General features: G+C 37.0%; 1 protein-coding gene across 5 annotated transcripts in view; it reads left to right on the top strand.

Moving 5' to 3' along the window:
* Positions 1-13,495, top strand: part of SMAD2 (SMAD family member 2) — a 70,454-nt gene extending 56,959 nt beyond the window's left edge. For 4 of the 5 annotated variants that reach the window (XM_031441962.2, XM_031441960.2, XM_064480322.1 and 1 more), the window contains 4 exons: positions 505-717; positions 3,484-3,621; positions 3,782-3,926; positions 7,130-13,495. In XM_031441962.2, coding sequence (XP_031297822.1) covers positions 505-717; positions 3,484-3,621; positions 3,782-3,926; positions 7,130-7,253 — 620 coding nt within the window. In that variant the 3' untranslated portion in view covers positions 7,254-13,495. The remainder of the gene's footprint in view (positions 1-504; positions 718-3,483; positions 3,622-3,781; positions 3,927-7,129) is intronic. The other variant, XM_064480323.1, reaches the window with a different exon arrangement.
* Positions 13,496-13,991: the final 496 nt, after the last annotated feature.

The raw sequence follows: 13,991 nt of genomic DNA, 5'->3' as shown, positions 1-13,991 counted from the left end.
GGTTTTTTTCTGTTTTTGTAACTAGGGTAGCTCAGTGAGAATCTCATGTTAAAACAGACAAATATCAAAAATATGTTAATTTTGTATCCTATTACGCAGAATCTTTTTTCTTGTGGCTTTTGACTCATTAATCCTTGCATCAACTTTATTCCACTTTATCCTGCCCCAAGTTACCTTTATAATGCAAACTGATTGACTTTACCTGTGGTGCAACTGAGGGAAAACTGCTAGTAGAACAAGTGATCCACCGTAAAGGCTAAAAATGATGTTGGGAGGTTTGGATGACTTAACGAGATGGGGGAAATTTGAGAAATTGGAAATCTGGTATGATCTTTGGAATCTGGAGCTGGTGATGTAGACGTGAAGTCTGTTTCCTGGGCTGTTGCCAGTGTTGGCTGGCACAGAACATGTAAAGATGACGATATTCAATCTATTCTTGGCTTGGCTTGCATTGTTCACACAACATTTCTTACTTTTATGGGTTTGGTTTTTTTCCCCTCCCAGATTTGCAGCCAGTTACTTACTCAGAACCTGCATTTTGGTGTTCAATAGCATATTATGAATTAAACCAGAGGGTTGGAGAGACCTTCCATGCATCACAGCCCTCACTCACTGTAGACGGTTTCACAGATCCATCAAATTCAGAGAGGTTCTGCCTAGGTTTACTCTCCAATGTCAACAGAAATGCTACAGTAGAAATGACAAGAAGACATATAGGTATGTTTTTTTTTTTTCCTTGTGTGAAAAACCAATGACATATACTCATAATGTGAGCACTTTGTGGTTTACCACATCAAGAGATTGTGTACAAAAAAGCCTGCCTTCTCTGTCAGCTTAAGTGCAGTCACGTTTAAGTGCACAGCTCCGCAACTTTTAATAGATCCTGGTGATCCTTCCATCTGCAGACTTTCATCTTTGGCTTCTCTTTATCTGGCACCGTCAGTACTGGGAAGTCCTTCAATAAATACATGTTGAAATAACTTTACTTTGCTGAGTCTCTACCAGTCATAAAATTGTCATGTTCAGATGTTAGGGTTGTAATTTTAACAAGTCATGAATTTTTCTTCAGTTTGTTTATATCTCCTAGTTTTTCCCTCCTTTCAGTGACTTCATATACTAAATCAAATCTGCACACCATAAATCTGAGGCAAGATCTCTAAAACAAAGATCTACCATTTAATATAGTTCAAAAATAATTCAGAGGATCCCAAAATATGGTGGTCCCAGACACCCTTTGAGCAGGTTTGTGAGATGAAAGCTATTTTCCTAATGGTACTAAGGTGCCGTTGGCCATTTTCACTCTCGTTCTCATGACTGTGCAGGGAAGTGTTCCAGAGGCTACAAGGCTTGCAGTTTTGCAAGCAATTAAATGTAGACTCTGAAGAGAATTCTGCTCTCTTCTCTTAAGCCGAAAATGAAGGAGATTTGCAAAAAATATAAAACATTGCTACTCTTCTCACTAATTCTTTTCTTGCTTTGGAAAATGGTTATTTTTCATGAACTTGTTTATGTTAGTGTATAGTGGGATTATTATTTTTAGTTGCAAATGAATTAATTTTTTTTGAATCTCAGTTTTACATGTAATATGGTAAGTTTCCATAGATGTAATCCATATAAACAACAACTCCTTGGAATCTTGAGGATTTTTTTGAAAAGGAGGTAAAAAAAATTAGTTTGAGTGCCACTAATATACCTGGACATAGTTCTCATCACCTTAAAGTAACTTTTTAATAATAGTTTGCTTCTGTTTCCATTTAATTAACCATCATCTCCTATGAGAAATCATGCTGATCACAGAGTGAGGGTGTTACTGCAAAGTATTGGTGACTTCAGAAGTCTGTTGGCTTTGCGTGGAATTTCTCAAATCTTGCTTGACATGTAAACTTTATATTATCTTGTTAAGGTATTCAGGTGTCTTGTAGGTGAGAGAGGCCTCTGAATATCCACCCCATTTTAACTAAAGTAGTTCTGATTTTTCTGTGTTTTAATTAGGGTTCTGCATAAAAATTTAGCAAAGTTTACCCTGCCTTATTTACTTCTACAAAATTTTAGATTGCTGTAATTATTGCATCATCTTTCTTCTGATTTCTGGTTTATTGGGTGATTTTGATCAGAGAATATAGCCTGAAAAATCTCTACTTTTTGGACTTAATGTTTTCCTGATGGTGAAGTGTATGACTCTTTTTTAAAATAAATATTCTGAAGTCATAAGAGAACAGGGCACCAGGTACTATATTTATTTATGTATTAAATCTGTCTTATTGGTTGTTCTATTAATTTTCTTTTGCTGTGTAATATATTACCACACACTTACCAGCCAGAAACTGCACAAATTTATTGTCACAGTGTCTGTGGGTTAGGAGTCTCCTCAGGGCCTCACAAGGGGAGGTCAGGGTGTCAGCTGGGCTGTGTTCTCATCTGGGGCTTGAGGTCCTCTTCCAAGCTCACAGGTGATTGCAGAGTTCACTTCTTTGAAGTTGTAGCACTGAGATCCTCATTTCCTGCAGACTGTCAGCTGAGGCTGCTTTCAGCGACTAGAAGCTTCCTGCATTCCTTGCCGCATGGCCCCCTCCATCTTCACAGTCAGCAATGGAGATGCTGTTGTGTGGAATTCCTCTCATTCAACACTTTGAATCACTTTTACCAGAGCCGGCCCCATCCTTTTTAAGGCCTGTCACTTAAGTCAGCCCCACCAAAGATTGTCTTTGTAGCTTGCAATCAGTTGATTTGAGACCTTAATTACACCTGAAAAGTCTGTTTTAGTATTTGATTGAATAATTGAGATGATGTTTGCACAACATGGGTGAGAATCTTAGGTGCTGTCTTAGAATTCTGCTTTTCACAATTTTTAAAAAATTTTTGTATCTAATATTTTAAGTATAATTTATGTCAAATTTTTATGTCTCTAATATTTTACATATAACTTACCTGTCAAAGAGGTATATTAAAATATCCCAATATAATTTTTTCTTAATTCTGTTTGTATAAATAGGGATCTGGTAGCCACCATAATGTATTGTGTTAAAGGGGGAAAATGACTAACCTTTTGATAATTTTTATTACCTTTTTTCTTAACTTCAATGGGATCTTTTAGGAAATACTGTTTATGATAATGAAGGCATACTTATTCAAACATTAGTTAACTTCTGATTAACTCAATTTCTTTTACTTATTTAAAAATAATGTGTAATTTGTATGAAATTCTTTATTTTGCTATCCATGCACTTTTCTACATTGTTTAAGTACTTTTAATGAGCATATATTATCTTTACAAATCAATGAAGTCATTGTTAAAAAAATACTTGGGAAAATATATAGTGTGGTATGTTTCGAAGTTAGATTTCAGAAAAGCATAGCTATGGACTATGGGAAAGGTCATCAAAACGCTTTGTATCATTTTTGTATTCCTCTAGGAAGATTCTTCCATAGTCATGCTAAAATAGTAAATGTTGTAAAACTAATCCCATACGTATTTTGTTTTAGGAAGAGGAGTGCGCTTATATTACATAGGTGGGGAAGTTTTTGCTGAGTGCCTAAGTGATAGTGCAATCTTTGTGCAGAGCCCCAATTGTAATCAGAGATACGGCTGGCACCCTGCAACAGTGTGCAAAATTCCACCAGGTACGGATACAACAACGTAAATACACTTCTCTCAACTGGCTGAGTTTTTCTAGTTGCTATTAACTTTAGGAATTAGATCATATTCTGTTAATCTATAGCCCTTTTATATTATAGTGATTTTCTTTTTCACACAATTTTGTTTTACTCTTTTCAATCATAGGCTGCAATTTGAAGATCTTCAACAACCAGGAATTTGCTGCTCTTCTGGCTCAGTCTGTTAATCAGGGTTTTGAAGCCGTATATCAGCTAACTAGAATGTGCACCATAAGAATGAGTTTTGTGAAAGGGTGGGGAGCAGAATACCGGTATGAAATAACATATTCAGTTCTTAAATTTCCACAGTGTAATTGTTTTTTCTCCATTCTTTTTGTCCTCTGGGGTTCACATACATTTCTTTTCATCGAGGTTTACAGAGTCAGCAGATCTTTATGTAAAATAACAAAAGAAAGCGGGTGGCCTCTAAATTCAAAACTGTTGCAAAGTCCTGTGCTGGCATTGTAGACATAGACCTAAAACGTGTACGGACAAGCCCTGTAACAGAATGCAGTGTTAAATACCATAAATGGTGTACCTGAAGGGTTAGGTCAGTTCATGGAAGGAGAGATGGTTCACGGGGGCTGGGGGAGGTAGAGACCGCACAGGATCTAGGTTCTGAAAGATGCATCGGATTTCAGTAGTCATAGGTTTGAGGGGCTGGGAAATGATGATGCTGGCAATAGAATGCTGTTCAGTTTGACAGTATAAAAAATAAAGAATAAGGCTGGACAAATAAGTTGAGACAACTTATTTGTATAACGTTAAAAGGTAGAACTTTATTCAGTAATAGAAGGGGATACTTGTTAAGTGAAGGGGTTACTGTGCTGTGTTTTAAGTGCAGTATCTCATACCTTTCAACATGGCTAAGAATTACTGTTTCTGTTTTTATCCTTTCTTTATAAGGTTGCAATCTCTGTAGGTAAAAAATGGTCCAAACTAATACTTACTTGGAAATCGGCTCAAAAAGATTTGATAATTTGCCCAAGGACACATTCTAAGTGGTAGAGACAGGACTTGAGGAAAGCTCTCCTTGACTCTTAGCCTCTTCTCTAAGGATAGTAGTAGCAGTTACGTAGTTGAGTTTTACAAAACCTGATCTGTCATCGGGATATGATAGATTAGGTTATTGCTAAATTAAACGATTAGATTCCACATCAAAGAAAGGGAAGATTTCATCAGCATATTGCAGAATGGAAGTATAAGTAAAATACAAAATCTTTCTCTAATTCATATTACTTACTCTCTGAATGCCTGCTTAAGAAGATATGCACATAGTAACAGTATTCCTGTTTCATCCAGCAGTTTGGGCCCCTCTTCAGAATTTATTTCATTTCATTTGAATTTGACTCCCTGTCTTAAACCAGGTTTGTGAGGTATATGACTTTTGAGATGGTGAGACTTGAGATCTGCTGGTTAAATACTTTTATAAAAGTATGTTATGTGTTACATACTTACATCCTAGAATGAAGACTATTGTCACTATTTTGCCCAAGTTACATTAGTAGAAGAATCCATTTTTTGACTTTGCTGTAGTTCTCTTTTGTTTTAATCATTTCCTTTTTGAGATGTGATAACTTTAAAGAATGCTGAGTTTCTTTTTTCCTTTGGACTTGAGTTGATATTAAAATTGGATTCAAATAGTACTATCTGATAACAGTTTATTAGGTCAGACTTTTTTTTCCTTCAAAAGATTCGAATGTTGCAGAACATGGTAGAAATTCAGTGACATTAAATGCGAACTGCGTAGGTCAGAATTCCATGTATATCTATGGGTCTCTTGTTAAGACCAGTTTTGATTGGCAGAGAGAGATACTGCCCTTTATTCACTGTGAACTCTGCTGTTCTTTAACCCAAAGATAATTTAAAATCTATAATTATGAGAGACAGTAATATACAGTATGTTTTCATGGGTAATGGGGTCAGGTACAGCTACTTTGGATAACAGAGTAGTTTCCTTTAACATTTATAGATCAGAATAACTCAGATACCCATACATCTGTGAACTATGGAACCTTTATCCTTAATGACACTGGAGCTGAGGAGGTAGGTCTGATGGTTGGGTTCTAAAACTATTATTCAATTTCTTTAGTGCCACCTGGATTGTCAGCATAAAAATCAGGAAATGTAGTAAGCAGGAAATAATAGATGTATAAAGAATTCGTAGTTAATTGAGAAATATGTCTCAGTTACGTGCACTAGTACTGAAATGAGTAAACGGGTAGGGGGACAGATCATGTGTGTCTCAGACCCTGAGACAAGGGTTCGCATGCAGGGGGTTTATTTCAGAAATAGAGGGAATGCTAGTAAGGAAGGAGGAAGTAGGCATGGGAGGTAGGGGAGGGAAGGCAGCCAGTACCATTCTTAAGCCATCACGATAGTGGGTGGATCACTAGAGCTATTCCCTTAGGAAAACAGTAAAGAACACACTGAACTATCCCGCCCAGAGGAAAAAGGAAACCTAGCATTTAAATGCCAATTCCTGTGTCATTGGTTGAAGGCTGTTCCTAGGGACGTTAATTTCCTGGCACTGTTAGTCTGCTATGTATGCGGACAGAACAGAGAAGTTCTCAGGCACAGAAATGCAGATACCTACAGTTGGAGGTTGGCTAGAGAACACTTAAAAATCTGAAGGGTATAGTGGGGCACTGACACCTTCTGCTACTGAAAATTATATTGAGTTTTAAATTATATTGAGCATGTGTCACTTGAAAGTGGACGGTTGCTATTGGCCTTTTCTCATCTTTGAAATGCTGTCATGTTGAAGAAACGAGCAAGAAACAAGACTTACTGACTTGCTGTATATAATAAATAAGACAAAACTAAAATCAGTATGTAGAAGTGACAGGATGTCATTGAACAGCTTGTGACCCCCAGAGGGTAGCTCATTTTGTTGACGTACTGGAGGTGTCTCCTGTTAAAACCCTGCGTGGTGCTGCTAAAAGGGGTGCTGTTTGTTGGCTGTGCCAGGGAGAGTTGAGCTCCAGCTCTTCACATTCTGTGATACACTTGGGTCAGGGTTCTGTTTTGTTTTGATACACTTTAAATTTGAACCGTGTTCCATTTAGACCTCATTTGCTATTTGACGCTCTTCTGTTCTGTGGATGATGAGTAAGTGGGGTGACTCTGTATAATCCGGATGGTGCTGGTTAGTGTCTTCTGCGCTGGCAGTGATTATAGTGACTACATTCTCTCTTAAAGGTGTTCCATTTTGGATTGTAAATAATGTTACCAGACTAATTTTAATTTGAGGGGGAAAGAATGTTTTTATAAATCTCTTTAAAAGAAAATAATTCATCAGAAGTACTCTGTTAGACTTTGAGGATTGAACAGTTTTCAAAATAACAGATACCTAAATTTGGTACTTGTTCAGAAGGTTCTAGGTTTTAGTATATACAGCTTTTTCTCTGAATTTCTTACGTAGTCTTGTTATTCTTTTAACTTCATGATTATTTTCTTGCATTCTTTTAAACAGAAGGCAGACGGTAACAAGTACTCCTTGCTGGATTGAACTTCATCTGAATGGACCTCTACAATGGTTGGACAAAGTATTAACTCAGATGGGCTCCCCTTCAGTGCGTTGCTCAAGCATGTCGTAAAGCCTCGTCACCGATCAAGTCCCATCAAAAGACTTAATGTACCAACTCTTCTGTCATAGTGTTTGTGTGTGGTCCCCATGGACTGTTTACTATCCAAAAATTCAAGACAGAAAACAGCACTTGAGGTCTCATCAATTAAAGCACCTTGTGGAATCAGTTTCCTATGTTCGAATATTAGATGGGAAAATTAGTGTCTAGAAGTATCCTCCCATAAAGGAGGAAGAGAAGATTTTAAAGACTTGCTGATGTCTTGTTGGGCATAAAACCGAGTGTCCCAAAGGTTTATTAATAACAGCAGTAGTTATGTGTACAGGTAATGTATCATGACCCAGTATCAGTGTTGTGCTGTTTATATACATTTTTAGTTTGCATAAGTTAGGTGTGTGCGTGCTGCTTCTTGACTTAGGCAAGCCTTTATAAAGTTACAGTACCTAATCTGTTATTCCCACTTCTTCGTTATTTTTGTGTGTCTTTTTTTAATATATAATATATATCAAGATTTTCAAATTATCATTTAGAAGCAGATTTCCCTTGTAGAAAAACTACTTTTTCTGCCTTTTACCAAAAATAAACTGTTGGGGGAAGAAAAGTGGATTAACGTTCGAAATCGTTGACCTTAATGTGTTCAGTGGGTCTTAAATATTCATTCTTTTTGTGTTTGTTTACTTACTGCTAAATCTGATTATAGGGAAACCTTGTGGAAAATCTTTCCAAACCTCTTCTCCTTTTCCACTTTTGTCCTGATACCAAAACAGCGTAGCCTGACATCCAGCACCAATAATGGGTGCACTGAAACTGCCGGCGCCAGTAACTCTGGGGTGCAGGGAGGATTCACATGGACTGAGTCCCTTTGTCTTACACCAGATTTCAGTTTCAACAGATAATAGACTTGTGTAACCTAGCAGCCTTTTGATTTATCTCTACACCTCATACAGAATGCACAGGTGGCAGTATAATTATTTTCAGGGATAAACTACAATTATTTCAATATGTTTATCCAGTTTAAAAACTCAATCTATAGATATAGAAACCTCTTTTAAAAGATACTTTAAAATACTTCAGTAGCAGACCTAGTGCTCTTTGGGTTGAGTTTCATTGGATTTAGTTTTACCAGATTGTATTATGAAATGGACCTTTTGTAAATGTAATTGCTTCTGCAGAATATCTAGAAAAAGTACTGCTGAGGTCTGATCAGCAGATAAAAGGCCATCTGTTTTTAAGGTATGTTGTATTAAATTTATAAAATCTGTGTTATTTTACATAATTATGAATTTCAAATTTTAAAAACGGGGGGAGAAACAGTTAAGCAAGTTTTTTATAATTATAATTAATTATGATTACCTACAGTCTGAGTCGTTCTTAACTACTCCGAATATGTGGTGACTGTTAGAACCACTCATGCTTTACACCCTGCAGTGACAGGAGATTTCAGAATCTCGGTTAGAAGTCCGTTCTGCAGCAGATAATCCGTATGTCTGTTGTTAACTCATTGCAGTTTAAACATTTCTTGTTTGCATCTCAATAGAAATGGAAAATAACCACTCCTGGTTCCCTTCTAGTACGTTTTCATATTTTTGAAGACAGATTATCTTTGGTACTTGTTTTTTTGAAGACATACTCACCTGTCTCTACAGGTGTTATTGTCAATATTTTCAGCATTTGGTTTTTTATTAGATGTTCCCCGTTTCCCTGTATGTGTGTGTGCATATATGTGTTCATGTAAACTTGATGCAGTAATTTTTTATTCATTCAGCAAATATTTATTGTTCACCTGTTATGTGTGCCAGGCAGTTTCTTGGCCTTTGGGTGAAGGTGAGTAAGACGGATACGATCCCTGCCTTTGCTGAGACAGCAGTTTCTATGACGCTTAATGAGCTTATTTGTCTATGAAGGAGATGAACAGGGTACTGTGACGGAGCACAGCAGAGGGAAGGCGGCTTCTCCAAGGTAGTGATGCTTGAGCCAACACTTGATGTGAGAGAGGAGCAAGCCGTGTGGAGAGCCAGGGAAAACAGGGATTCCTGGCATGCAGAACGGCACCAAATGCAAAGGCTCATTTTAAAGGAAACTCATTATTGGGTATTAATGCTTTATACAGAAACCTCTACACAGATCCAAACTTGAGGACCAGATCAGCTCTACAGTTTATAGTAGTTGAAGGTGGCCTTAATTTGTGATAGACTGCTTCATGCGTCATTCTTACTAACACTCCTTCCTCAAGCCCTTACTGTAAAAAGTTTGCACCAAGTCAGTACCTGTTAATTTTACAACCATTTCTTTAATTCTGCCTTGGGCAAATTTTCAGCATTGTAGGGACTAGCTGCTTGCTTCCAGATGTCCTGCTGCCCGCTAATTACTGCTTCTGCAGCCCATCTTGTGGGCAGAGTAAATGTCTTAGGTGTTACCACCGTCAGACCTGTTGGAAATAACCAGTGGGGGCTCTGCCCTTTGGAAGTGTTTACTCGAGAACTTGCAGTGATGTTGGGGAACAGGTCTGGGGATAGAGAACAGCTTCAGAAGTGGTGGGAGGTCCTGGCAGTTACTCCTGCGTTGATAGGTTGTGAAGCTGTGCCATCTCTAACATTTCAGAGGCAGAACACATCACTGCGGCTACGGTGGGATTCTTCTGTGCAGTATGAAACTGGCACTGAACTCTTTGGAAACACCTATTGTGTTGAGCAGTTAGACCTGTTGAGCAGTTGACTTCGTGGTGGTTACATTTGCATGAATATGTTTCATGATCTTATTTGCTTTTTAATGAGGTGCTGTTTTTGCATCCTATTCTGTCCACTGTGGCCTAATTTTGGCTGATTGTTATTTTCCTTTATAGAGTTTGTTTTCATTCTTTTCCGTGATAGGATCTCTGGCCTAGAATTTTGCCTTTATTTAAATTAGCAGCATCATTTAGAAAATCTTGTACACAGTGGGGGTAATTTCCTCAGTTTAACAACATGAGAACTGAGTGATGGTGTTTTCTAGCCCATTTCTAAGATGAAGGGTGGTTTTCACAGTGGATTACGTACACCTTAGGGCTGTTTTAGGGAATTGTAGTTCCCACTGTCTGGTCTAACCAGGGTGAGCTTCATATTTATTCTGTATTGGAGTTCCACATAGATTACTTTTTTTAAAAAGTTTTATTGCTTAAAAAAAAGTTTGACTTTCCTGGCTAGGTTTGAACTACTCTAGTTAGAATGCTAATTATACATCATGATACATATTCATTCAGTAAGCATTTATTGATGCCTGTCCCTTCCCCAGCCAGTGTGATAGATGTTGAGTAATAGAAATGTGACTGGGATTTGGTACTGACCCGCAAGCTGTCTTTTGGGGGTTAACTTTCTCTCTCAGGACCTACCACTTTGCCAGAAGGAAATCTGCCCAATTTTTCTTGAAAGCTAGATATTCTTATTTTGTACTTTTACTCTTATTCTGTATTCTGAGTATGTATTTGCAAATTGTTAATATCTACTTTTATTTAACCTTAAATCATACCTAGTTTCGCTTGATTCACCTACCTTTTAAACATTGCCAGATTTTCTCCTTTGTTCACTTTATTTGTGCCTTTATTGTCAGTTTCATCAAGACTAAGATTTTGAAGGTGAAAAACAATCAGTCTAGTTTCTTGCTAGTTAGTTGAAATCAAATAAAAGAGTATATATACCCAGTTGGTTTCTCTACCTCTTCCAAAAGCTGTCCAAATATACCTTTAACATCTTTCTCTTTTTTTAAATAACTAAATACTTTGAGCATTTATTCAATAATCAGCACCCTCCTGGTGTGGTTGATGGTGGGATATAATGTAACATAAGACAATCCTCACTGTACTTAAAATCTGTCTTTATGTATGGTCTTTGCTATCATAGCTAAACATTCGTTTCAGTTTGCCACCCCCTCCACCGTTCCCCGTGTCTCTTTAGATAACTAAGTAGTCTGTGGACATAAGCAACCGTGATCTTTTCTCTTACTCTGATGCAACACATTGGTGTTTAGACATAACAAATCATTGCTCATTTTCTTTCCTTCATGAGCTTTACTTTACTAAATCCATTATGCTCATCAGCTGAATTTTATTCTTCCTCTCCTTGACAGCATGTATCCCTAGTGGTTTTGCTGGTTGCCCTCTTCCTTGCCAGCCATGTTTTATCTGCATACATCAGTGTTTCTCTCCTTTGAACTTTTACTAAAGACCAAAAAGGACGGTGCTGTTCGTGCCCAGGGTCCTACTTTCCTCATCGTGAAGGTCGATGTTATTTAGATTGGTCAATCACTTAAATCTTACAAATGACTCAGATTCTCTTCAGTTAAAATGTCTTTGTGATGATCAAATAGTACATAAACCATCAGGTTCTGTTTTAAATTATATTTAGGGTTATGAACTTTTCTGGCAATTGCAGCCAGTGATTTCCCCATAATATTCACCCCGTTTCCACATTGGAGCCTATTGGATTGTTGTATTTAGTACAATCAAGAGTAGTAATGATAATGTGTGATGTCTAGAGGTTGTCAGAATACTATTGAGTTCCTTTTCTGTCTTCCTTTTCAAGTTTTCATAAATATTTTGTCTGTTCAGACTACCTTTTGTGTATGCAACTGAGGGACAAATTATCTCTTGGAGTGGAATTCCTGTGTTTGGAGCCTCAACCAGGAAAGGTGAGCTACACTCGGCATTGATAGCCTCGTGATAGCTTTTATGATAAGAACTTGTCTAATGTGTTCACAGAATTTGAGTAGGACCTGTTTTACCTTGCATATTATAGCTAACTTTATATATAGCATAATTGCCTTAAATCTTTTTAGTAGGGAATATATAATGTGTATGTATGGATTTATATATACATATACACTCATAGAAAAATCTTAACACTAGGGGGTTATTTATCTGCATACATTTTAATAGTGTTCAATGATTCTGTTGTTTATATCTCAAGATCTCAGTAAAAGATTAATTTGCTTGCGGACATTTTCCTTTCTTGGGCAGCCCTTCAGAGTAAATTTTTTATTCTGCCGGAGTCCTAATTTGGTGGTTCAGTTAGTATGCCATTTTTAAGCAGCTTGACAATTAAGAGTCATAACTGGAATTCACTAACATCAAAAAAAAGAAAGCTCTGGAAGGTGTACTGACTTAAGGTTAACTTAAAAAAAATAATAATGTTAGAGTGTGTGACCCCCACCCTTGCTGTTTCCTCCTGGCGTAAGATTGCTGCTTAAGATACCCTGGGAAGTACCACTACCAAGGCAGTTTGCCCTGTATTTAAGGATAGCCTGAAGATGGTTCAGACATGACTTTCTCAGCTGTGCTCAGCAGAAATGGATTTTCAGAGTTCTTTGGGCCACTTCTGATTCACAGAGGATCTGACCAGAGTGTATTAGCCTGTTGCCTTCAGTGTCAGTTGGTTTGCTGCCATGAGATCCATAATAGACCCAGAATTTCCCTGTTGGTTGAGATGTGTAAGGGCCCTTTGTAATAATGCTGGGAGTGAGGATTCATTAACTCCACATAAAGCAATTTTAGATTTTTCTGCAACTAAATTTCCCCCAAAATGATGTCTTCCCACCCTCTCTAAAAAAATAAAGCAAAGCAAAAACCCCACAAACTCTTAGCTTTTCCAGAATTTCCAGTTTGCTCTTTCGGATGGAGGGTAAGGAATTTACTTCTCCTTTCTAATTAAGGATGATAATTTATTGAATCATGAAATCCATAATATATTGATTTAAAGATAAAAGTGAAGTTTTAGAATTCCAAAATTCCTGAACTATTATATACTTTTCATCTCGCAGTCTACTGTTCTTAACTCCCTGTGGCTTTAAAGTTTTTGGCTATTTTACAATGTTACTCACTATAGATAACTTGCTCTATTTCTTGTTCTGTATGAAGTCCTACCCTTTACAGTGCTGTAGCATAAAGTTGGTTCCCAGCATTTGTCTATAGGAATAGAAGTCTTACTGAAGTCTCTTTCCTTCCAAAGAGGTTTTCCTTTATCAATAAGTTCCTAAGAAAATATCTGTTACCTGTTTCTCACTCTCTATTCACATTCTTGAATTGTTCAAATAGGTGGGAAATGGTGAAAAAGATTAGGGTCTTTTTCTGATGAATGTAATGTACCTGCTTTAAGAATGTAGTCATTTGTTGGTTTTATGTAACTGATATACACACAGGTTAATTTAAATTTACATCACAAGAAATAATCGTCAAACACATAGCAAGTAGGTAACATGCATGGATTTTACCTTTTTTTTTTAAAGCCCTATTTTTTGCCAAAATGTAGAACCCAAAATGGTTGTTTCTTAGATCAACTTTACCTCAGGCTTTGTTTTTGCTTTTTTGGCCGTGGCCTCTAAGGCGTAGATATTTATGTCTTTTTATTACTGATAATGAAACTGTGACACTAACCATTTCTATACAAGAGGACAAAACAAGAAAAATGAAAGATTAAGATGAAAGCAGTTGTGCAGTTGTTGAGCTAGATCACAGCACTGTAGGCAAAATAAAAATGTTCATATCAGAGGGTTTTTTTTTGTTGTTGTTGTTGTTTTTTTGCCATCTTTTCCCAAGGCCAGACCTTCTGGTAGAGCACAGTTAAAAGTAACATAATTCTACGCCTTTGTAATCTGAGGGAAATATCTCTAGTTGGCAGTCTTCTTTTTAATATATGAAGCAAGAATGTGGGAAATAGTTGGCGGTGTTTTCAGCTAAAAAATAAAAAAAGATAAGAAAAGATATAAAACTGGATTACTCAT

Source organism: Camelus dromedarius, chromosome 28, assembly GCF_036321535.1.
Source record: "Camelus dromedarius isolate mCamDro1 chromosome 28, mCamDro1.pat, whole genome shotgun sequence".
NCBI classification, from domain to species: Eukaryota; Metazoa; Chordata; class Mammalia; order Artiodactyla; family Camelidae; genus Camelus; species Camelus dromedarius.
This window is presented reverse-complemented; position numbering and strand designations above follow the sequence as displayed.